The sequence below is a fragment of the Pipistrellus kuhlii genome, unplaced genomic scaffold (assembly GCF_014108245.1).
Source record: "Pipistrellus kuhlii isolate mPipKuh1 unplaced genomic scaffold, mPipKuh1.p scaffold_m20_p_36, whole genome shotgun sequence".
NCBI lineage: Eukaryota > Metazoa > Chordata > Mammalia > Chiroptera > Vespertilionidae > Pipistrellus > Pipistrellus kuhlii.
This window is the reverse complement of record NW_023425536.1, coordinates 4,431,445-4,456,838: the sequence shown is the minus strand read 5'-3', so window position 1 is coordinate 4,456,838 and position 25,394 is coordinate 4,431,445. Positions and strand designations below refer to the sequence as shown.

The 25,394-nt window shown below is 36.5% G+C and overlaps 1 protein-coding gene across 1 annotated transcript in view; it reads left to right on the top strand.

The window, feature by feature from the left end:
• ERCC6L2 (ERCC excision repair 6 like 2) overlaps window positions 1–25,394 on the top strand; it is a 117,866-nt gene that overhangs the window by 13,638 nt on the left and 78,834 nt on the right. The window contains exons 3-7 of the mRNA XM_036461321.2: window positions 12,113–12,235; window positions 14,569–14,762; window positions 17,332–17,493; window positions 17,896–18,103; window positions 24,133–24,273. Of these exons, the coding sequence (XP_036317214.1) occupies window positions 12,113–12,235; window positions 14,569–14,762; window positions 17,332–17,493; window positions 17,896–18,103; window positions 24,133–24,273 (828 nt within the window). The remainder of the gene's footprint in view (window positions 1–12,112; window positions 12,236–14,568; window positions 14,763–17,331; window positions 17,494–17,895; window positions 18,104–24,132; window positions 24,274–25,394) is intronic.

The window sequence follows — 25,394 nt, the reverse complement described above, 5'->3', positions numbered from 1 at the left end:
CCTACACATATACTTTAAAAAAAAAGTTTTTTTACTTGCCCGGCTCTGTGTGGTCTCTGTGTGCTTGCCCGGCTCTAAAATGGTTCTAAATGCTGCTGTTTACTTTACAGGGTTGATTACATGTGTTTATGACTGTGATGTTGGGTTTTAATGCACATAAAATATTTTAGGACACTATTTGTTTCAGAATCTTTTTTTCTTCATTTCCCTTCTCTAAAAACTGGTGCGTCTTATGGTCCAGTGCGTCTTATGGTCCGAAAAATACGGTAATTAACTTTCATAGGCATGGGCTTACAAACTATTAAATATATACAATATGTGCTTTGCATGTTTGTTTCCCTATCTGTTATGTGAAGAAGATCGTATTAGTACTTTTTGAGCAGCAGAGGAAAAATTTGTAAACTATAAAGATTTTCTTTGAACCTTCGCTTTTATATTATTAGACATTACCTATTCAAAGATGATACCTCTGAAAGCTATTGTTTAAAAAAGATATGTAGCGAAACCGTTTTTGGCTCAGTGGATAGAGCGTTGGCTTGCAGACTGAAGGGTCCCAGGTTCTATTCCGGTCAAGGGCATGTACCTTTGTTGCAGGCACAGCCCCAGTGGGAGGTGTGCAGGAGGCAGTTGATCGATGTTTCTTTCTTATTGTTGTTTCTAACTCTCTATTCCTCTCTCTTCCTCTCTGTAAAAAAATCAATAAAATATATATATTTTTAAAAAGATATATATAGTAAACCTCAATCCTGAGAGAAATGGTGGGGTTGCTGATAATTAAAGCTTTCTTAGGCTATTGTCAACACCATCTTTTGGATAATATGATCTTAGATTCAAGAACTATGCTAAAATTTAAAAGTTCTTAGGATCACAAGTTATGTTGTTTATTTAAGAATATAGTAATGACGAAAAAGTAATATTGGCTGTGTCTCATGGATAAGATGCCATAATATCCATTGTGAGGGACTAATTAACCTGCAGAGCCACAAATCCTTTAAAGAAGAAACAAAAATGTCCTCATGTTTTAAAGATAAATCGCTTTTCTTTTTTGACCTCTGGTTTACTCTGTATATCATGCGCTGTCTGTATGTGAGGAAAATGGCCTATAAAAATGTTTGCCTGACATTTAGAAAGGAATGCCTGTAAAAACAGAAAGATTTCTCAGAGTGATATTTTATTTCTAAAATGCAGGACTTGTACTATTGCATAGGAATCTGATTTAAATGCTTATTTTTTGTTCTTTTTCATCTTTAAACATATATTTAGAAGTATTTCATTTAGTGTGTTTTCTCAACTAAAGTTTATTTTTAAGTTAACATACCTTTTTGGAGTGTTGGTAGATGCATAATCTTAAGAAGTAGTGTAGATTATTTAAATGAGATGCAAAGATTTTTCTTTTAAATTATTAGTGTATTTAGTGAATTAAGTAAGCTAACCCATAATTAGAGCTTATAAATTTAGTCACCTTCTATGGTACTTCTTATAAAGATAAAACTCTTAAATAAAATAGACATTTTACTTATCTTTGTTTCATGGAATTTGAAAATTTAAATTAGAATTCTTAAATGAATAGATTGAATTATGAATTAAAATTAGGAATATAGTTTTCATATAATGAAACAATTCATAGATGAGTTTAGAGCAAAGCAAAAGATTACATTTTATATTACCTCACTTAAATTGTCATCTTGCTTCTAATAGGTATCTTTTCAGTTGCCTTTGAGGCCCAGTTGCCTATAATTCAAAAGAATATATGAATCAACTAGAAGCCCAATGCACGAAATTCGTGCAAGGGTAGGCCTTCCTTCCCCCAGCTGCCCGCATTGGCTTCTCTCTGGCACCCAGGACCCGGGCTTCCCTCGCAGCCCTGGCTTTGGACATCCAGAAGGACATCCGGTCTAATTAACATATTATGCTTTTGTTATTACAGATGTGTGCACATAGTGTGTGTGTGTGTGTGTGTGTGTGTGTCAATTATAGTATCAATAGAATATAAACACAAAAATGCACTGATCTTGTTTACAGTTCAATCATATATATATATATATGATATATATAGAATACATATTAAAATATATACTGTAATTAAGATATAGAACATCTTTCTTATCCTGGAAATTTTCCTCATGTCTCTTTACAATCAATACCCCAGTTACCTAAACTTTTAATTATAAATTTTCTATAATTCCTTCAGTATTAAATTATATTCCAAAAAGTGGTGAGAACCTGAAATGTGAATGGAGCATTGGCCTGCAGACTCGGGTCCAAGATTCAATTCCGGTCAAGGGCATGTACCTTGGTTGGTGGCACATATCCAGTGGGGAGTGTGCAGGAGGCAGCCGATCGATGTATCTCTCTCATTGATTTTTTTTTTCTAGCTCTCAAACGCTTCCCTTTCTCTCTGTAAAAAAAAAATCAATAAAATATATATTATAAAAGAAGTAACATATAAGATTCCTCCGTATCTGCCTGGCTGGTGTGATTCAATGGTTGAGATCCCAGTCTGCCACCACTGGAAGGGGATCGCACCCTGGCCAGACTGAGACCCCAGCCCAGGCTGCCGCAGCTGCTAGGTAATCCTGCAGCTTGGGTGCGAGGCCCTGCCGGTCTGAGACCCCAGCCCAAGCAGCCACCGCGGCCGGGAGATCTGCAGCTTTGGTATATGGCCCGGCAAGTCTGAGACCCCAGCCAAGCTGCCGCTGTGGCCGAGGGATGGCGCCAGGCGCTGGCGCCTCCCAGCCGGACACTCTGGGCTGCGGCCACTGGGCAGGGATCTCTACATGGGGGGTGGGCGCCTCCCAGCTAGACACCCTGGACTGCGGCTGCTGGGCAGACTTGGGGACTCCAGTGGGGCTAAGAGGACTGGGCGCCGCTATCTTGTGGCTATGGGCACCACCATTTTTGTCTCGGAGTGATAGTTAATTTGCATATTACTCTTATTAACATTTATATACAAGTTTCTGAGGACATATGCTTTCATTTCTCTAGTATATGTACTAGGAGTGAAATTACTGAGTTATATGCTAATGCTGTGTTTAATTTTTTGATGAACTGATACTCCGTTTTCCAGAGTAGTTACACTCTTTCACATTTCCACCAGCCGTGTATAAGTTTTTCTATTTATTTCCATTCTTGCCATTATTTATTATTTTCTTTTTTCTTCATTGTAGCCATCCTAGTGCATGTAAAGTGGTATCTCATTATAGTTTTGTTTTGTACTTACATAATGACCAGTGATGTTGAACAACTTTTTGTGTACTCTCTGGCCATTTGTATATCTTCTTTGGAGAGATATGTATTCAAGTTTCTATAGACTGAATGTTTCTGTGTCACCTTCCCTCCCTTCCCTGCCCCCCCAAATTCATGTGTTGAAAGTAATCCTCAATGTGATAGTATTTGGTGATGGTTCTTTGTCATGAGGGTGGAGTCCTTATAATGAGACTAGAGGCCCGGTGCACAAAATTTGGGCACAAGGGGGTGTGTGTCCCTCAGCCAAGCCTGCACTCTCTCCAGTCTGGGACCCCTTGAGGGATGTCCAACTGTCCGTTTAGGCCCGTACAGGCAGTCGGACATCCCTTACACAATCAAGGAGTGCTGGCTCACAGCTGCTCACCTGCCTGCCTGCCTGATTTCCCTTGTTTCTGCCTGCCAGCCTGATCACCCCTATCCACGCCCCTGCCAGACTAATGAACGCCTAAATGCTTCCCTGCCCGTTCGATTGCCCCTAACTACCTTCCACTGCTGACCTGGTCACCTCTAACTGCCCTCCCCTGCCAGCCTGGTCACCCCTAACTGCCCTCCCCTGCAGTCCTGGTTACTGCCAACTGCCCTCCTTTGCTGGCCCAGTCATCTCTAACTGCCCTCCCCTGCAAACCTGATTGCCCTCAATTGCCCTCCCTTTCAGGCCTAGTCCCTCCCAATTGTCCTCCCCTGCTGGCCTGATTGCCTACAACTGCCCTCCCCTGCAGACCATCTTGTGGTGGCCACCTTTGACCACATGGGGGCGACCATCTTATGTGTTGGAGTGACAGTCAATTTGCATATTACTCTTCTATTAGATAGGATTAGTACCTTTGTTCATAGAGACTCTTCTCCATCATCTGAGGATACAGTGAGAAGACTACAGGAAGTGGGCCCTCACCAGACACCAGATCAGCCAGCACCTTCCTCTTGAACTTCCTAACCTTCAGAAGGGAGAAATAGAAGTTGTCTTAGCCACCTAGTCTATGATAATTTATGATAGCAGCCTTAGTGACTAAGATATAAGTAAGTCCTTTGCCCATTTTTTAAACAGGTATTTTTTTGTTTGTTTGTTTGTTTGTTTGTTGTTGCTGTTTTTGTGTATGTGTGATTATTTCTGGTCTTTCTTATCCTCTGTCATTGTTCAGATTGACTGTCTTTATATAAAAATGTATTCATTACTTTATGGCTATCCCTTGTCTATTTTTACCTCTTTGTATTTCCATGTACAATTTTAATCCATTTTTCAAGTTCCATGAACAAATAGGTTGAGCTTTTGATTAGGATTGTGGAGTCATTTGCATTAAATTGAATTGGATTTATAGAGCATTTTGGGTGAATTAACATGAAGCAAGAGCTCCATTTATTTAAGTCTTTAATTTCTTATAATATTTTATAGTTTTAGTATAAAACTTACACATATTTTGTTAAATTCATTCACCAAAACTGATACAGAAAGAAATAGAAAATATTCATTCTTAATTATGGTTTGATGGTTTTATCAGTATAATTTTTTTCATTTAATTTTTAAAAATTTTTCTTGGTGGTTCAGTAGTTTCTCCTTATCCTTGGTTTTGATTTCTGAGGTTTTAGTTACCTGTGCTCAACCATGGTCCAAAAATATAAATGGAAAGTTTCAGGAAGAAACAATTCGTAAGTTTAAATTGTACACCAATCCCATTCTGTCCTGCCCAAGTCATGGCTCATCCCTTTGTCCAGGGTAGTGTCCATGTTGTGTATTCCATGTTGTAGAGTCACTTAGTGGCAGTCTCCGTCATCAGATTGACGGTCACGGTATTACAGTACTTGTGTTCAAGTAACCCTTATTTTACTTAATAATGGCTCCAAAGCACAAGAGTAATGCTGGCAATTTGGATATGCCAAAGAGAAGCCATCAAGTGCTTCCTTTAAGAGAAAAGTTATGTTTGTCGAGGAAAAAACATACTAGTATATGTAGTGTTCTGTACTACCTGTGGTTTCCTGCATCCATTGGGGGTCTTGGAATATATCCCCTGAAGATAAGAGGGGACTCTATTGATAAAAATTAAGTTTATTTTTATATTTTGACCTTGCTAAATTCTTCACTTATTAGTTCTAGTAGTTGTTTTATATATGCCTTAGAATTTTCTAAAAAAATAATCATGTCATCCATAAATAGATACAGTTTTACTTCCTTATTTATTTTACATTTGATTTCATTTTTGGCCTCATTTCACTGGACAGGTAGGAGTTCAATATAATTCAAATAGAAGTAATGACAGCAACATTCTTATTCCATTCTTGATCTTAGGAAGAAAGCTTTCAATATTTTAACATCCTATCTAATAAAGAGGGAATATGCAAATTGACCATCAAGGCATCACAAAATATTGTAGCACCCATAGCCACAAGATGGCAGTGCCCAGTACCCTCAGCACCACTGGAGTCCCCCAGTCCTTTCAGCCCAGCTGGGGGAGCGGCAGGCACACAGTGCAGCCAGACCCGCCCTCAGCCCCACAGCCACCCAGGGCTGGCCCGAGGCGCAGGCAAGTCTCAGATGGCACTGCTCAGCTATCGTCTGAGGTATAGGCAAGTCTTAGATGTTGGCTGCCCAACCGCCCAGGGTTGGCCTGAGGTGTATGCAAGCTTCTGATGGCAGCTGCCCAGCCACCCAGGGCCGCCTGAGGCTTGCACTGCTGGCAGTGGCAGCAGCAGAGGTGTGATGGGGGCGTTGCCTTCCCCTTATAGCAGGATCACCTCCAGCCCCTGAGGGCTCCTGGACTGTGAGAGGGGATAGCCCGGGCTGAGGGACCCGCCCCCTCCAGCGCATGAATTTTCATGCACCGGGCCTCTAGATAAATATATTACCTGTAGAATTTTCATAGTATCTTTTCCCTTGTACTTTTACTTTCTGAGATTTTTTTTTTTTTAATGGTAAATGTGTATTAAATTTTTTCTAGTACTTTTCTGCTTCAATTTAGATAATCACATTTTTCTCCTTTATTCTGTTAATGTATTATTATAGTATATAAATCAGTCTGTTTTACATTGATTTTTTTTTTTTAAGTTTAACCAATATTTTATTCCTGGGATAAACCCAATTTGGTAATGAGGTTTTATTTTTATATATTGCTGGATCAGTTAGCTAATATTTTAAGAATTTTTGCATTTATATTTATTACAAATAATGTGTTTGTCTGGTTTTAATAACAATGTTATACAGGCCTCATTAAATAAATTGGGAAGTGTTTATGTCTCCTCTCTTTTCTGAAAGAGTTTGTGTTATTTTTCTCCTTAAATATTTGATGGAATTCACTAGTGAAATTTTTTAGACCTGGAATTTTCTTTAAAGAAAGATTTTATTTTTATTATTATGATGATTATTTTTAAATGTACCTTTTTAAAAAATTTAATAAATCTTTAGTGTTCAGATTACTACAATTGTTTCTCCCTTTCCCCCCCATAGTTCCCATCCACCCAGTTCCAACCCACCCTCTGCCCTTACCTTCCCCCTCTCCCCTCCGCTGACCTCATTCATAGGTGTGTGATTTTTGTCCAGTCTCTTCCCATACCTCCCACACAGGCACCCCTTTCCCCCTCAGAATTATCAATCCACTCCCTGATTCTATTATATTCACCAGTTTATTCTGTTCCTCAGATTTTTAATTCACTTGACTTTTAGATTCACTTGTTGATAGATATGTATTTGTTCATAATTTTTATCTTTACTTTTTTCTTTTTTCTCTTTTTAAAGAATACCTTTCAGCATTTCATATAATACTGGTTTGGTGTTGATGAACTCCTTTAGCTTTTTCTTATCTGTGAAGCTCTTTATCTGCCCTTCAATTCTGAATGATAACTTTGCTGAGTAGAGTAATTTTGGTTGTAGATTCTTGCTATTCATCACTTTGAATATTTCTTGCCACTCCCATCTGGCCTGCATAGTTTCTGTTGAGAAATCAGCTGATAATCGTATGGGTGCTCCCTTGTAGGTAACTGTTTTTCTCTTGCTGCTTGTAAGATTCTCTCTTTGTCTTTTGCCCTCAGCATTTTAATTATGATATGTCTTGGTGTGGTCCTCTTTGGATTCCTTTTGTTTGGGGTTCTGTATGCTTCTTGGACTTGTAAGTCTATTGCTTTCACCAGGTAGGGGAAGTTTTCGGTCATTATTTCTTCAAATAGGTTTTTAGTATCTTGCTCTCACTCTTGGTGCACCCCTTTGTGGACTGTGTGTACACCCTTATTGTAGTTAAGTCTTGATTGTTGTTGGTGTCACTTGGAGGAATTTACCTCCAGGCCAATTGGCTGTAAGGACCCACTGTGTCTATAAGGGAAGAATTGCTGTGCTAGAGACACATTTATGGGGCAGGACTTTGGTGCTCACTGATTCTGCCTCTTGAATGTATCCCTTATGAGAGTAGTTGAAATCTGGTGTTGTTTCACATAGACCACTAGATACACTAGTTTAAGGATCTCCAATGGGGGGCAGGTCAGCTACTTCCTGAGGCCACCCAGCAGGAGCTACAGCAAGAACTAGTTTTCTCCTCTTTGCTTGGGGTTTGGCAGTTTTGGAGCAGTCTGACTGGAGCTGCAATTTACCCGTATTTGGTTAAGCTGCCATAGGGCAGGCCATTTATATGCAAAAGCCTCTTTGGGGGTGGGGGGGCCTAGGTAGGTTTGTAGAATGTTCAGGATGGAATCTCAGGGCAGGGTGGGGCAGCATCTCAGGGTGTCACTAAGCTAGGGCGTGGCAAACAGTGATGGCTGCCAGCCAGCCTTCCCTGCCTTTCTGGGTTTCCAAGTCCCTGTGTCCCCGTGCTCCAGCGCAGTAAACAATGATTGCTGGGTGCACCTCTGCAAAAAAGTCACCCTCACTTTCCGACCCGATGACCGACAGTCCAGCTTCTCTCCGTAGGCGTCTGGGTCCCCCGTGTGTCTGGATTTCAGAGTGATTAGGAGCTTGTTTCCCTTCAGGTGGAAAAAAAGCCTCGCACCTAGTCGCCTGCCACAGCCCGATTCACGTGCCTCCATACCATAGGTTCTTAGCGTTTGTGCTCCTTTCTCTTTCCTTCTAGCTGTAAAACTTCACTCAGCCAGCTTTCCCGTGGTTCTGGGCGATAGACGTTTTGTCTCTTAGTTGTAGTTTTGAAATTGTTGTGCGAGGTGACAGTTTAGTTGTTTATATTTGCCTCCATCTTGGTTTTTTTTAATTTTTATCATTAATTTTGATAATGGATTCAATTATTTTAATAGATAAGGGGCTATTCATATTTTCTCTTATGTTGGTTTTGATAAATTATATTTATCAAATAATTTACCCATTTCATTTAAATTGTCATATTGACTAGCATAAAATTATTCATGATATTCCTTTATTATTGTTTTAATGTTTGTACTATCTGAGTGATACCTTTCTGTATTCTTATGAATATTTTGTATACTCTCTATTTTATTCTTGATTCATCCAACTTGAGGTGTATGATTTTGTTGAACTTTTCAAAGAACTAGCTTTTAGCTTTGTTAATTTTCTCTGTTGTTCATTTGTTTGGTATTTCCTTGATTTTTGCTATTATCTCCATTATTTTCATTCTCCTTACTGTGGATGTATTTCACTCTTCACTTGATAGTTTGTTAAATAGGACCATGGGTTGTTAATTTCATACCTACCTTATTTTGCTCCAAATTTATGTTCAAGCATTGCTTTATCTGCACCCCACAAATTTTATGTGTTATATTTTCATGTTATTGAGAGGATTTTTTAATTTTTATATGTAATTCTTTTCTTTGATCTTTGGGGGTATTTACAAGTGTAGGTTTAATTTGCCAATATTCATATAATCTTCCTAGATATCTCTTCATTAATGTTTTCTAATTTCATAGTAGCTAGTCTGTAACATTTCAGTATTTTGAAAAATTTATTGAGTTTTTTAGTGGCCCATTTTATTGAACATACTATTTACATTTCAAAAAAATACGTAGTCTACAGATGGGTAGGGTCTACAAATATCAGTTATCATATCAAGGTGTTTGATAATGTTCAGTTTTTTTTAGGGAAGTTAAAATATCCCACTATGAATATGACTATAAGTTTGTCTACCCTTTAATTCTGACCATTTTGCCTTTTTGTATTTTGAAGCTCTGTTATTGGGATCATAAACCTTTATGATTGTTATGTCTTCATCATTATGAAATGTCTATTTCTGGTAATACTATTGGTAATACTCTTTATTTTATCTGATATGAAGATGGCCATTCCAATATGCTTATGTTTACTGATTGCATGGTAAAGCTTTTCATACCCTCTATTTCAAGTTGTCAGTGTCTTTATATGTATTTATAGTATTGCTCTTATACACATCTCTTATACATTTGGACAATTTGATATTTAATTGGAGTGTTTAGCCCATTTGTTTAATTTGGATATACCATTTTAATTTGGGTATACCATTTGGATATACCATTTTATTGTTTTCTGTTTGATCAGACTGTTTATTGTTTTACTATTTCGCCTTTCCTGCCTTTTGTGTGTGTGTGTGTGTGTGTGTTACTATAATAGTCTTAGAATTCCTTTTTAATTCTTCTATTGACTTTTTAACTATTATTATTTAATTAATTAATTAATTTATTTGGTGATGAAAATATACATTTTTAGCTTTTAGGTTAAAATATACATTTTTTAAGTGATGAAAATATACATTTTTAACTTTTCATAGTACTAAGACTTAATGTATCCACTTTATGTAACGTACGTATACTGTAATGAAATGGGTTATTCTATTTTTATTTTAAGAAAAAGTTAACAAAGCTAAGTATACTATCAAATGATACCTACCTATCACCTAATATCTAAATGTTGAAGGTCAAACCAAACTATATTTCCAGAATCATCCAAACTTGATTTTGGTATATATGCCTTTAAAAAATATTTCTGTGTTCTATTTCCTAATATTTTAAGAGTTTTGTTTCTATGAGTAAGAGAAATTGACTTGTTAATTTTAATATACATAATTATAATATTCTTGTCAGATTTTCTTTTTTTAAGTATTTTATTTTACTCTATTATTTTTCTTTGCCATTTTTTAATTTTCAGTCACACTTGACATGTACATTATTAGTTTCAGTTGTACACCTCAGTGATTAGATATTACATAATGTACTGAGTGATCATTATGATAAATCTCACACTCATCTGACACCATTATTATTAGAATATTATTGACTATATTTTATTAGAGTATTATTATATTATTAGAATATTATTGACTATACATTATTATTAGAATATTATTGACTATATTTCCTAGGCCATACTTGAAATCCCCATGACTATTCTGTAACAACCAATTTGTATGCAGAACATTTACAAAAATTGGGCTAGACTCAGAGGAAGGAGTGAAATTTGGTAGAAGAAAGTAGCAATGATTTGAAATGACTTCAGATAGCATAGGGATCTCGGAATATTATAACTGCAGTTGTGCCCTTTCTAACTTGTGTATTGTTGCCCTATCTTTTAATTCTTCTGTTATTTAATCGCAACAAAATATTTTATTATTGTTTCATAATGTCAATATATATATCTGTATTTTCTATATATTTATTATTTTTGTTGCTCTAAATTTTTCCCTGCTCTAAATAGAATTGTTTTCTTTATCCTGAAAACATCCTTTAGTTACCTGTATTTCTTTTTATGTGGCTCTTCTGCTAATGCTCTGTCTCAGGTTTTATTTTTCTGAAAATATCATTATCTTCATACTTGAATGATAATATCACTAGTTATAAAACTAGATTGATTTATTTTCTTTTACACTTTGAAAGTATTCTATTTATTGTGTCTTTCATTGTTTTTGTTGCAAGGTCAGTTATTTGTGGAATTGTTGCTCTGTAGTTGTTTTCATCTGAATACTTTTAAGATTTATTTTCAGTGTCTCAAGGTTTGAGTAGTGTTTTTGAAACACCTAAGCTTTGGATTTAAAATTTTTTATTTATATTTTTGTCTTGATGTTCTTAGTGGATATGAACTATATGACTTGATTTTCATTTTATGTTTTTGGTCATATTTTTTTAAGTTTTCAGCTTTTATCTTTTCAAATACTTATCTTTTTCTATTACTGGGGATTCAGAGTATAAATATCTACACTCATACTAAAAATTCTATTTTCCTATAGCTTTGCTAATTTTTTCTCTTTTTTTAGGTTTTATAATTTATTTTTCTAAAGTAATAACTTCTTTTCCCCCTTCTGAGTATCTCATACTTTCCCTTGAAACTTTAAAATACCCTGCCAATATTATTTTTGCTGTTTTCACATATTTTTACAGTTATTCAAAGAGGTTAACTAACTGGCTCAAGTTCACATAGCTGCCAAGCAACTAAAGTACAATTGATTATTTTTTGCTCTTGATTATATGAAGTTATATTTCTTTTTTTCTATGTCTGTCTTTTTCACTTGATTTTTAGAATGGCATCTATATTGACGAATTATCTTAGTTTATCTTAAAACACCATTGTGCCATTTCACCTATACTTATTGGATAAACAAGTACACAAATTTATAAGCTAAGTATTATCCCCTTGAGTTTACATTTTACAAAGAAAAAAGAATATATGAAGTTTGTTCTAATAGAACAATTAGTTTTCATAGATCAAAGCAAATAAGAAAATAATGTTCTAACTGATGAGATCAAGAAATAATTCATTGAGTGGGTAGAACTTATCATGGAAGAGAGGCAGTGTGAGAATTCTTTTACTGTTTTCAAAGATAGCATGCATATTATCCTTTTTAATACAAATAAAACCAACACATGTTTGTCAGTAGGTAGGTAGTTATGTAAGCAGTAAAATATTGTCCATCATGATATATTGCATACATTGATTGAAAAAGTGTTTTTCTCCCCCCAGGTTATTTCATTTTTGGCTGCCATTTTGCATAAAAAGGGAACTCGTGAGGATATTGAAAATAATATGCCAGAGTTTTTACTAAGAAGTCTGAAAAAGGAACCCCCTTCTTCTATAGCAAAAAAGGTGAGATATCTAGGCATATCCAACTCATGAGTCTGATACTACAAAAGTACAAAGAATCTCTAAAACAAGACTTTTAAAACATTATTAGAATATTTGTTTTATAAACCTAACTTTTGTAGGATTATAAATTTTATTTCAAGTTAAATATGATTGACTCTCAAAATGGCAAAATATAATTTCAGCTTGAACTTGTTTTGGGGTTTCAGTCTTTTCTTGGCTAGATTTAGATGATTTAGTTTGATTAATTGGTTAAATATTCATGAATATACATGCAAAGTTAGTTGAAGTTCTTCATGTACTATTTTTGTTTATGTGAGAATGAAAATGAGACAGTTATAGATATTGGTAGCAAAGGTGTATCATTGGTATTTAAAATTGCTTATAAAACTACATTCCCAAAATCTGAAACAAATTCTTTTTATACAAGGAGCATTGAAGGTGGAATCAGAAAGACTAAGGTCTAGGCTTGTCTGTCTCTGCCCATGGGACTATGAATGTTCATGTCCATGTGTCAGCTTTCTCCTTGGTAGATGTATGTTTCTAAACATCTTACACATGATTTTTATAAAAAGTATTTCTAACAAAGTAATGAAGTGCAAAAAAAAAGTATACTATATTTATGTGTCTGATATATATATTTCTCAGCATCCAGGAAACTGGATAGAAATGAAGAAAGTGATTTTATGAAGTCTTTATTATATTATGGTAATGAACCACTCTCGACAAGTTTTAAAATATTCTCTCATATTGCTGATAAGTCCAGGTTTAGTCTTGTGTATCATTAGGGACTTTTAGTGCAAACTTTTGGGTAATTATTTAGTGCAAACTTAAGGTAATTATTATTACTTTAAACTCTCTTTATTATATTTAATAGCATAAATGGATCCAGAGCATCAAATTAAATTTGATCCTAAAAGAACATTATGTTTCCTAATGTGTTTTTATTCTCCAAGAGTCCAGGTACTGTTTTTAGCCCTGGATTCGGGTGTTCTTCAGTTCTAAATGTCCATGAAGAACTTATGTCTCCTGTCGCTTGTGACAATTAGCAGACAGTGGGGAGAGAAAAAAAGTAGGGAAAACAATACTTTAAATATTTTTAAATCTCTTAAAAAGAACAAGAATGGGAGAAGAGAGAAGTAAAGAAAGATCCATTTGGTGGTGTGATGAAATATACTAGTAGAACATACAAATGGACACTAATGCTGACATGAGCTATCTAGAGAATGGAAGAGGGAAGAAGACTCAGACGCAGGAGCGGAAGGAGGAAGGCGAAGGAAGCAGGACGGAAGGACTTCTATTCTTCCTTCGTACTGCAAAACATATCACCGCATCTGCCGCTCGTATCTATCGTCATTATGTCTACTTCTTCGCTCATATATCTTCTTCATCCTCTTCATTCATCCTCCTATCTCCTTCTCCCTCCCTCCTCTCTCTCTCTCTCTCTCTCTCTCTCTCTCTCTCTCTCTCTCTCTCTCTCTCTCTCTTTCTCTCCCCCCCCCACCCCCCCTATAGTCTTCACTGGTTTTCACAGTTAGAAGTTATGGGAGTTCTTTTCCTGGACCTGGAACCCTGGACTGGGAAGCCTGGTGTGGGGTGGTATTGCTTGCTCCTCAGGGGAACCTCCTCACCGCAGACATCCCTACTGATTTTTAACTTGTATACCTGGTGTGGGACCAGCCTGCTCAGCATCTCTGCCCTTCCTACCAACGTGGCTTCTTCAGTATCTCCAGTTGTAGGATTTTTGTTCCGCTAGACTTTAGGAAGTTCTCCATGATGGTTGTTCTGTAGCTTAGTTGTGATTTTGATGTGGTTGTGGCAGGAATCAAGCACAGCATTTACCTCCTCTGCCATCTTGACTGGAAGTTCCAAGGTTTTCCTCTCATTGCTTTGATTTTTCCAGTGAATTTTCCAGGTCTTCAACTGACAGTACCTGAAAGAGGAGGAGCGGAAATGGGTTAGGGAAATGAAGTCCTTGGCCCTTGAAATTGTTATTGGAATCCTGATCATACCTCTTTTCTGCTTTGTAAAATTACTTCTCTCTTATCTCTCAACTCCTTTTTTTGATGGGGAAATAAAAAATAGCTGCGTTTTTGTTTTTTGATAATGTTAATTATTTAGTCCTAATAAAAAGCTAATTACATAGTAAAGTGTTTTTGTTGTGTGTGTGGTCTTCTACCTCCAGATATATTCAATTTCTCTGTTGTATGTTTTATTATTAACTACATTGTCAAAAATAAGGCTGTTGATATTCTGGATTTCACTTTGTGATTCTTTTTTATTTTTAGGAAATATGAAACTTTTAGAAAATCAGAAATTTTTTCTTCTTCTTTTAGATGTTCTTAATAGTTGCTCCTCTTTCTGTTCTCTACAACTGGAGGGATGAATTGGACACCTGGGGATATTTCAGAGTCACTATTTTACATGGTAACAAAAAAGACAATGAACTGATTCGTGTAAAGCAGAGGAAGTGTGAAATTGCGCTAACAACTTATGAAACACTGCGCTTATGTCTGGATGAGCTTAACAGGTAATGGCAATAATGGGAATGATTGCATTATTGTTCTGCTTACCTCAGTTGTATTTATACCTTTATTTTGTAATTTTTTAAAAGCTATAAATATTCTTTAGCATGATTTATTTTCATTTCAGTATTATTGATATTGGCAGTCTGTAATTATTATTTTCTAAAAAGGGAAAAGTTGCATCAGATTTTCCACAGTTTCTTATTCTATTTTCTCTATAACTTCTCTAAAAGTATCTGCTAAAAAATGTTAAGAATTGTACTAAATCTTATATACAATCTTTTATGCATATGGTACTTCAATACTAAGGCAATCATTTTCATGAGTTATTTTAATTAGTTGAACCTGTTGTGTGAAAGAGTAGCAAAAATTACATATACATATTGAGAACCACCATTCCAGTTTCCTATATCCTTGTCAACATTTGATATTGTCAGTCTTTTTAACTTATAGCCATTCAAATGGGTTAGTAGTGGCATTTTATGGTTTTAATTTGCACTTCTCTAATAAGTAGTGAAGTTGAGAACTTTTATGTGCTTATTTGCCATCTGTATATCTTTGTTGGTAAAATAGCTATTAAAATTATTATCCGGCCTTTAAAATTGGATTGCTTTAGCTTTGTTGAGTTGTAATAGTTTTTTATACTTTCTATATACAAGTTCTTTACTAGGTTAAGATTTGCAACTATTTTCTCCTAGTCGGCAGCATGTCTTGTCATTTTATTTATGGTGTCTGCAAGACCAAGAGCAAAGTTTTTAACTTTGATGAAGTCCAACTTATCAGTTTTTTTGGTGTTCATATCTGAGAAATGTATCTTAACTCAAAGTCTCAAGATTTTTTCCTTATATTTTATAGTTTTAGCTCCTATGTTTAGTTCTATGATCTATTTCGAGATAGTTTTGTGTATGTGAGATGTGGGGATGCAAAAGACATCTTTCCTCCCACCTTCTAAGTTCCTCTAGCTGGACTAATAATCAAATTGGCATGTGACAGATTAACAAGAAAAAAATGTCCAAAATTTATTATGGGTATACATTTGGGGGTACCATAGATAGGAGATTTGAAGACTCGTTGGGCAGTTGAGGTTTATATGCCATTTTGCACAAAGGAGAAGTCTGGGATTTCAGAGGGAAAGTAGGTAATTTATAGGGAGACAAAAAGTAGCAAATTTGGTAAACAGATGTTATCTGGGCCAGTCACTGGGACACAGCGGAATTTGGCAGAGTTTTGTTGACTCCTCCCTGATGGTCTTTCTTGCTCTACGCGTGCTAAGATTATGCTCAGGTGAATATGCTAAGACAACTCCCTTCCTGAAGTAGTTTTCTGTCTGAATTCCTTTAGGCAGGAAGGGGACAGGGGTCTTGGGTTCTTTCTAAGTATTTTGTCTCTTAATAATCAGTTTAAAATCAGTATCCCAAAGGCATACTAGGTGCAAAACTTTGGTTCCCCTCAGAAGTAAAAGTCCAAATTATTTTTCTTTCATAGAACTACCTGGGTTTTTATTTGTTCAGTGTTTTATACTCCATCATAGTCATTCTTAATGATGCTCAGATTTCCGATTAGCCTGGGTCCTTTGGACATGTCTTTGGACATCTGTGCTTTCTGGCTCTTCATTATTTCCCCTACTGTACACTTGAAATCAACCATTTCTCCATGGGGCTCTGGTTCCTTTTAGTGGATTGACTGCTGTAGGTGCTCATTGCTGCTGAGTAACAATTGATTCTAAACCTTTTTAGCAGATAAAGCTATATAATGCAACTTTTAAAGTCATGAGTTTATATTTTTTCATTCAAATTTAACATTATCAGTATTGCTTCCTATCCTATCTAATAAAGAGGTAATATGCAAATTGACCATCACTTCAACACACAAGATGGCTGCCCCCCCATGTGGTCAAAGATGGCCGGCAGAGGAGGGCAGTTGTGGGCCAGGTCAGCAGGGGAGAATAGTTGGGGGTTGGGGGGGGGGGGTTAGGGGTGACCAGGCCTGCAGGGGAGGGCAGTTAGGGGCATTCGGGCCACTAGGGGAGCATTAGGTGTTGATCTGGCTGGCAGGGGAGTGGTTAGGGGTAAACAGGCTGTCAGGCAGAAGCAGTTAGGGGCTAGACAGGTAGGCAGGTGAGCAGTTGGAAGCCAGCAGTCCTGGATTTTGAGAGGGAACACAGATTGGAGAGGGTGCAGGCTGGGCTGAGGGACACCCCCAACCCACCCCCTGCGCACAAATTTCGTGCACTGGGCCTCTAGTATTTTATATTTATTTCTCTTGTTTATTACTGTAAAATTTCATTTTGTCATTTTAGTAATGTTTAAATGAGTGATTTTTATTCCACCTTCATTACACAGAATCTCTATATACCCTTTTGTTTCCATATACATTTTATTTGCATGGGCTGTCCAAACCGGTGACCATCTAACTAGGTGAGATTGCTATGGGATCATCAAAGAGTACAGAGGGGGGAAATTCCAAAATTTTGATAGAGAAAACTGCTTTCTAAAAATTAGGTAAGTTAAGCAAGGGACATTTTCTCAACCTCTCCTCCCCGCCCCCACCCCCCTTTTTTTCTCCACTTTATAGCTTGGAATGGTCAGCTGTTATTGTGGATGAAGCTCATAGAATCAAGAATCCAAAGGCTAGAGTAACAGAAGTTATGAAAGCTTTAAAGTGTAATGTCCGCATTGGCCTCACCGGAACCATTCTTCAGAACAACATGAAGGAACTGTGGTGCGTTATGGACTGGTGAGTGAAAGCACTTTATGTTTTGGAAAATTACTTAATACCTCTTTAACCTAAAGTTACCTTGTTGGCAAATTATTAATTTCTGGTTGGGGGCACATCACAATTATTTGTTTACAGAAGTGTTTGATCCCAAACATAATATACAGAATAGAGTCCTATGAAGACCTATTTTTATATATTATTCTTGGTTCCTGAAATAAATGTCTGAACTAATTTACCAATTAATCATCATCTTACAGTTATTTACTGAAAAACTCAAAGAAGGACTGTTATTTGTCATTTGTTATTGTTGTCATTACCAACAAGTGACTTAGTCTGTTTCTTAGAAGCAAAAATAAGCCATTGTCTTTCCTTTTAGATGATTTAATAAAGCAGTGATATTTTCTTATTGCCTTTACGAAGGGCTGTGCCAGGACTTTTAGGTAGCAGGATCCACTTCAAGAAGCAGTTTTCTGACCCAGTAGAACATGGTCAGAGACACACAGCAACAAAAAGAGAACTAGCTACTGGCCGAAAGGCCATGCAACGGCTTGCAAAAAAGATGTCTGGATGGTTTCTTCGGCGTACCAAGATTCTCATCAAGGATCAGTTGCCTAAGAAGGAAGACCGGGTGAGAACTGCATTTGTATATATTACTAATTTATAATTGTGTGTGTGTGTGTGTATTTTATTGATTTTTCGCAGAGAGGAAGGGAAAGGGATAGAGAGCTAAAAACGTCGATGAGAGAAACATCAACCAGCTGCCTCTTGCACACCCCCTACCGGGGATGTGCCCGCAACCAATGTACATGCCCTTGCCCGGAATCGAACCTGGGACCTTTCAGTCCGCAGACCGACGCTCTATCCACTGAGCCAAACCAGTTTCGGCTGTGTGTGTTTTTAAAATTATTTATTGTCTAAAGTTTTATATGTGCGTGTGTGTATATTTGTTTTTTTAATTTATTTGGATGTAATTTTTGCTTTTTATACAGTGTGAAGAAAATTGCTTTATGTAGCTTCAGAAAACATTAATTGAGCTCAATCATTTTCCTTACTAACTTTACTAATTTAGCAGCTTACAGGTGTATTATTAGCATACATTAAACTGATTTCTCTTGTTTAGAACAAAAATACTTTTTATATAATTCTTCCTCGATGAAGAAAGAAGAGCTTATCTCCCTAATGTGTTTTCTGTCCATATTTTGTAATTCCTACCTTGTCTACTATCTGTAATTCAGTATTTTCTTTGGTACCTTAACTCTAGCTACAAGACCAAAAGGGTTAAAAACGTTTTCCTATTATAGATTTGTTTATTATAATATGCTATTTTTAGTGACACAGCTAACCTAATTTTACAATTTTGTAGAAAAGGTACAATTATATTAATTGTTTAAGAAAATTTGAAGTGTTGACTTTAAGAGGATTTTTTTAATATAGTAGTTCTCTTTTATGGTTTTTAATTCTGTGGATCATCTAGCTCAGGCAATGCAATAAAAGCTCTATAAATTGCTGTGAACTAAATCTAATGTTGTCTCAAATAAGGGCAATTCTAACAAACATCTTTTAGTCTTAGGATATCCTGTTGATTATTAATTTAAAAAGATAGAATTGAAAGAAAAATATGATACTGATTTATAAGTTGGGGAAATTGATATAACATTTGATTTTTTACCTAAAGCAAATATTATTTAATTGGAAAACGTCATGAACCTCCACTTTTTAAAAGTGTTTTTTGCATTTTAATATGTATTTATTAATTGTCAGTTGTCTATCTTGTAAGAACAGCACCATAAAATTATGAAAAGAAAGTTGTACATAGAAGTTTAGAGATTGGGCTCTGAAATAAAATATCATAAGTTTGAATCCTCACTCCCTGACTTATGAGTTTTATGACCTTACTAAGTCTTTCAAATCTTGGTTTCTTTATCTGGTACATTGAAATGATGATAACACTATCTGCCTCATATAGTTGCTCTAAAATGTTTGATATGTAAGAGTGTTCAGTAAATTTTACTACATGTTTTAATAACAGCAACTCAACAATAAAAGACTTAGGAATAAATTTGATCAAAGAGGTGAAAGACCTGTACACTAAAACCTATAAGACATTGATTAAATAAACTGAAGAAGACACAAATAAGTGAAAAGATATATCATGTTTGTGGAAATGAAGAATTAATATTGTTAAAATGATTTCAAACTATATTGCAAAGCCACAGTCAACTAATGTTTGACAAGGGAGCCAAGAATATTCAGTGGAGAGCCGGTTTGGCTCAGTGGTAGAGCGTCGGTCTGCGGACTGAAAGGTCCCAGGTTCGATTCCGGTCAAGAGCATGTACATTGGTTGCGGGCACATCCCCGGTAGGGGGTGTGCAAGAGGCAGCTGGTCGATGTTTCTCTCTCATTGACGTTTCTAGCTCTCTATCTCTCTTCCTTCCTCTCTGTAAAAAATCAATAAAATATATTAAAAAAAATATTCAATGGAGAAAAGGTAGTCTTTTAATAAATATTTTGGGAAAATTGGGTATTCACATGTAATAGAATGAAATTGTAGTCCTATTTTACACCACTTGCAAATAATTAACTTGAAATGATTGACAACTTAAATATAAGACCTGAATATATATATATTCATGTCTTATATTTAAGTTGGCAATCATCAAAAAGTTGGCAATTATCAAAAAGAAAAGTGATATATATATATATATATATACATATATATATATCATATATATATACATATATATATGATATATATATATATATATATATATATATATACACATATGACTTAAATATAAAATCGTAAAACTCCTAGAAGAAATCATAGGAAAGAGCTCCTTGACATTGGTCTTGGAGGTGATTTTTTTTTTTTTATATGACTTCAAAAGCATAAGCAACAAAAGCAAAAATTAACAAGTGAGACTATCAAACTGAGTACTTTTTATATAGCAAAAGAAACAATCAGAATGAAGAGGCAACCTACAGAACAGGAGAAAATATTTGCAAACCATCTATCTAATAAGTTTATATCCATAATATATGAAATAAACAATTCAATTGCAACAATAATATAATCTGATTAAATATTGATCTGATCTGAATAGACATTTTTCCAAAGAAGACATACAAATGGCCAATAGGTTTATGAAAAGATGCTCAATACCACTAATCATTAGGGAAATGCAAAACAAAATTACAATTCTGGCATTACTTGATGCCAGTTAGAATGGCAATTATCAAAAAGAAAAGTGATAGCTAATGTTGGCAATGAAGAAAAGGGAGCACTGGGGCACTGTTTGTAGGGATATAAATTGGCAGAACTACTATGGAAAACAGAATGATAGTTGCCCCAAAATCAAAATTGGAACTATCATATGGCCCAGCAAGTCCCACTTCTGGGTATATATCCAAAGGAGATGAAATTGCCCTTATAGAGATAGAACTTCCATGTTCTTTGCTGCATTATTCACAGTAGTGAAGACATGGAAACAACCTGTCTGTTGACAGATGAATGGATAAAGAATTTGTGATACATCGATTTAGATATGGAACATTATTCATCCATAAAAAGGAAGGAAATCTGTCATTTGTGAAAACATGGATGGATCTTGAAGGCATTATGCTAAATGAAATAATTCAAACAGAGAAAGAAAATACTGTATGATCTGTCTTACCTGGTATATGTAGACCATTTCTTTTAAAAAGCCACACTATTAGAAAAACAGTAGAATGGTAGTTGCCAGAGGCTAAGGGTCAGGAAAAATGGAGAGATACTAGTCAAAGGATACAAACTTTCATAAGATGAGTAAGTTTTGGAGATTTAACGCATAATATAATCACTTTGTTAACTGTTCTATAGTCTATACTCAAAAGTTGCCAAGAAAATATGTTTTAAATGTTCTAACAAAAAAATATTAAAATACTATTATGTAAAGTAATGGATATGTTAACTAACCTTATGTTGTGGTAATAATTTTGTAATATGAATATGTATGAAGTTATTACATTATACACCTTAAACTTACACAAAGTATGTCAATAAAACTGGGAAAAATAATAACTCAAAATTCCTTCCACATCTTAATCATTAATTCCCCACCTTCTTTTTGTGTTCTCTTCATTCTTATATGTACCTTTGTATTCAAGTAGAATCAAGATATTAGCTAGTATTTTATATATAGTTTTTAAAACCTAGCACTGTTTTCTATGGACATTCCTGTATTTGCTCAGATGCACATTTTGGTCTTATTTTTATAGTGAAATTCTGTTGTAGTGTGATATACACATATAAATATTTATAAATAAACTAGAGACCCAGTGCATGAAATTCATGCGTGGGGGGTGTCCCTCACCCCAGCCTGCACCCTCTTAAAATCTGAGATCCCTCGGGGATGTCCAACTGCCAGTTTAGGCCGGATCCCTGTGGATCCCTGCGGATCAGGCCTAAACCAGCAGTCAGACATCCCTCATGCAATCCTGGACTGCTGGTCCCTGAATGCTCACCTACCTTCCTGATTGCCCCTAATCCTTATTCTTGCCTGCCTGATTACCCCTAACCACTCGCCTGCCTACCTGATTGCCCCTCACTGCCTCTGCCAGCCTGATCTCCCCTAAGCACTCTACCTGCCTGCCTGATCACCCCTAAGCACTCTGCCTGCCTGCCTGATCACCCCTAACTGCTCACTGGGGGGCTGCCGACTGGAGTGAGGGGCTGTGTTCATTCTGTTCTCTGGTTATTCTGGTCATTCTACTATTTCAGTTGCTGGGCTTTTATTATATAGGGTGGCTTTTTCCAGAGCTAATATGCTAATTAGACCAGATGGTGGAACGACCTTCTGGAACAACCTTCTCGAATAACCAGTGGTCGGGGGGTGGGGCTGAGTGGCAGCCGGGGCTGCAAGGGCCAAGCCCCTTGTACAAACTCTGTGAATTGGGCCTCTAGCCTATAATAATAAAAGTGTAAATTGCAAATTGATTGAACTACCCAACAGCAGAATGACTGTCTGGACAACCTTCCAGACCATACTATGACACACACTGGCACAGGCCAGCCAAGGCAGGTGCGATGCGATTGGTCGGGGGGGTGGGGGGGCTGCCATTGCCCCACAATTGCCCTGCAGAGAAAGGCACAGGCCACCCTCTGAAGGCCATCGATGTGGTGGGCTCCACGATTGATCACCCTAAAGAGGGAGACCCAAGCTACCCTTTGAGCGGCAGTTCATCCTGGAGCCCCAGCTGGGTGGGCAGGGCTTACCTCTTTGGGGCAATTGATTATGGGGCTTCCGGACTGTGAGAGGACACAAGCTGGGCTAAGGAGACCCCCCCAACCAGTGCTTGAATTTCGTGCACCGGGCCTCTGGTTATTCATATTGCTCAAAGTTCTATTATGGGTATCTTTAGTTTTATGACCCTACTTACATAAGCTATAGCTAGAAGAATTTTACCAATTTCCAGTGCTACTAGAAATATAAGGTAAATTGTATCCCCTGCAAGTTATGGCATTATTTTATATTTTTCCCTCTTTTTTTAATTTGGGCACAAAATAGCAATTTGTAGTTGCTTTTATGGGTATTTACTTAACTTTTATTGTATCATTACTAATTTTATGGATTTATATGAAGATATTAAATACAAATACTTTAGCTTGTTTTTAGTAATATGAAGTTTTTTATATTTTTCCAAGTTTTCCAAGTAATCTGGTAATTATAATTCATGCCCTTGTTCTAAACATTTCCATTGTTTCTTATCTAGTTTTTTTATTGACTTAAATTTTAATCATTTATTTGCATGATAGGCTGATCATGTAGAACCCTGAAAACACCAGTTTTGAGAAATATACAGAGTCAGGCAAAAGCAGGTTTACAGTTATTCACATGGAAAATAATACAATAAATAATAATAGAACAAACTATAGTTTGCATACTCACAACTATAAAACTACTTTTGCCCACCCTATACAGTGGAACCTGGGTTCTGGAACTCAATTTGTTCTGGAAGGCTGTTTGAGAAGCTTTCACATTTTGATTTCTTTTAATTAAAAAACAAACTCTTGGAGGTTTATTTTAAAACAAAGTTATAATTTGTATCATTTAAGGTAGGGTGATAATTTGTTTGAAAACTGAATCATTTTTCCTCATTAGAAATAATGTAAGTTGAATCAACCCATTCCAGACCCCCAAATGATTCCATTTTTACCTTTCTTATATAGAGTGCATGTCTAGTGTACTATTTACAAATATACACTTCTTCCCTTAAGTTTATCAAACCACATACTACTAGCCTTAAATGAATTTTTTTATATGTCACTGCCTCTGAAATGCTGTTACCTGCTACCTTTAGTTTTTTCAGTCAACATTGGAGAAACAAGATTTTACTGTATAAGGACATCTTACAAATTATTTTTTTCACATTTTTATTTCTTTTCATTAAAAAACAAACTCTTGGATGTTTATTTTAAAATAAATTTATAATTTGTATAGTTTATGATCCTAATAAAGAATATGGGAGAATTGGAGAAATTGTCATAATCATGTGTCTAGAAAAAAATAACAGTTTATATGCAATTTTCACTATTGCAATTTATGAAATTTTATGTGCAGTGTGATTATTATTGCTATGGAAAAAATACCAATAATTACCTTGTGTTTTTCTTGGCAGATGGTGTATTGTTCTCTGACAGATTTTCAGAAAGCTGTCTATCAGACAGTATTAGAAACAGAAGATGTGACTTTGATACTTCGATCTTCTGAGCCATGTACCTGCAGCAGTGGTCGAAAAAGGAGAAATTGTTGTTATAAGGCAAGCATTTCAGTTTGATATCTTTACTATGTTTTGATTACATAGTACTCTATTGTAAGTAGAGTACTATTTCCTCAGACATTTCTTTACTTTAGAAGCCACCCTATATAATAAAAGCCTGATATGCAAATCAACCCAACAGTGGAATGACCAGTGGAATGACCAGTTGCTATGATGCACACTGACCACCAGGGGCCAGACGCCCAATGCAAGAGCTGCCCCCAGCCCGCAGGCTCCAGGCCAGCCAAGGCTGGTGCCAGCAGGATCCCTCCTATCACTCCGTTGGTTGCCCTGCAGAGGGAGGCTACGGGCGGCAGCAGAGGGGTGAATGGGCGGTGGGGCTGGTGAGCGGGCAGTGCCAGGCCAGTCAAGGCAGGAGCCAGTAGGGGACCCCTAATTGCCCCGCCAGTTGCCCCATAGAGGGAGACAACCGGTGTGTATGTGGGGGGGAGGGGGGGAGGGCTGGCAAGTGGGTGGCGCCAGGCTTGCCAAGGCAGGTGCCAGTGGGGCCCCCGATTGCCCTGCTGGTAGCCCCACAGATCGGCCCTGATCTCTGACCAGGACTAGGGACACAACCCATGTACAAATTTTATGCACTGGGCCTCTAATCTATATATATAAAAGGCTAATATGCTAAGTGTCCAACTGTTCAACTGGTAGCTATGATGCGCACTGACCACCAGGGGGCAGATGTTTAATGCACATGCATGGAAACATGGAACAGACTTATCAATCTTAGAGGGAAGGGGGGAGGTGGAAGGGAGTAAAGAGATTAACCAAAGGTCTTATATGTATACTAGAGGCCTGGTGCATGGATTTGTGCACCGGTGGAGTCCCTCGGCCTGGTCTGCAGGAATTGGGCCAAATCCGTGCAACAGGTCTCTGACATTTCAAGGGGTTCCAGATTGCGAGCGGGTGCAGGCCAGGCCACGGGACCCCACCAGTGCACGAATCCATGCACTGGGCCTCTATTAAGTTAATAAAAAGGAGTAGCTTTAAAAAAATATTTTATAATATCAAATAATGATCACAGCAAAATACAAGATTCAAGTATATTTTTTAAAAACTAGTTTTTGAAAGTAGCTTCAATTTAATATTCTCCTTTTCAGCTTTCATTGGGA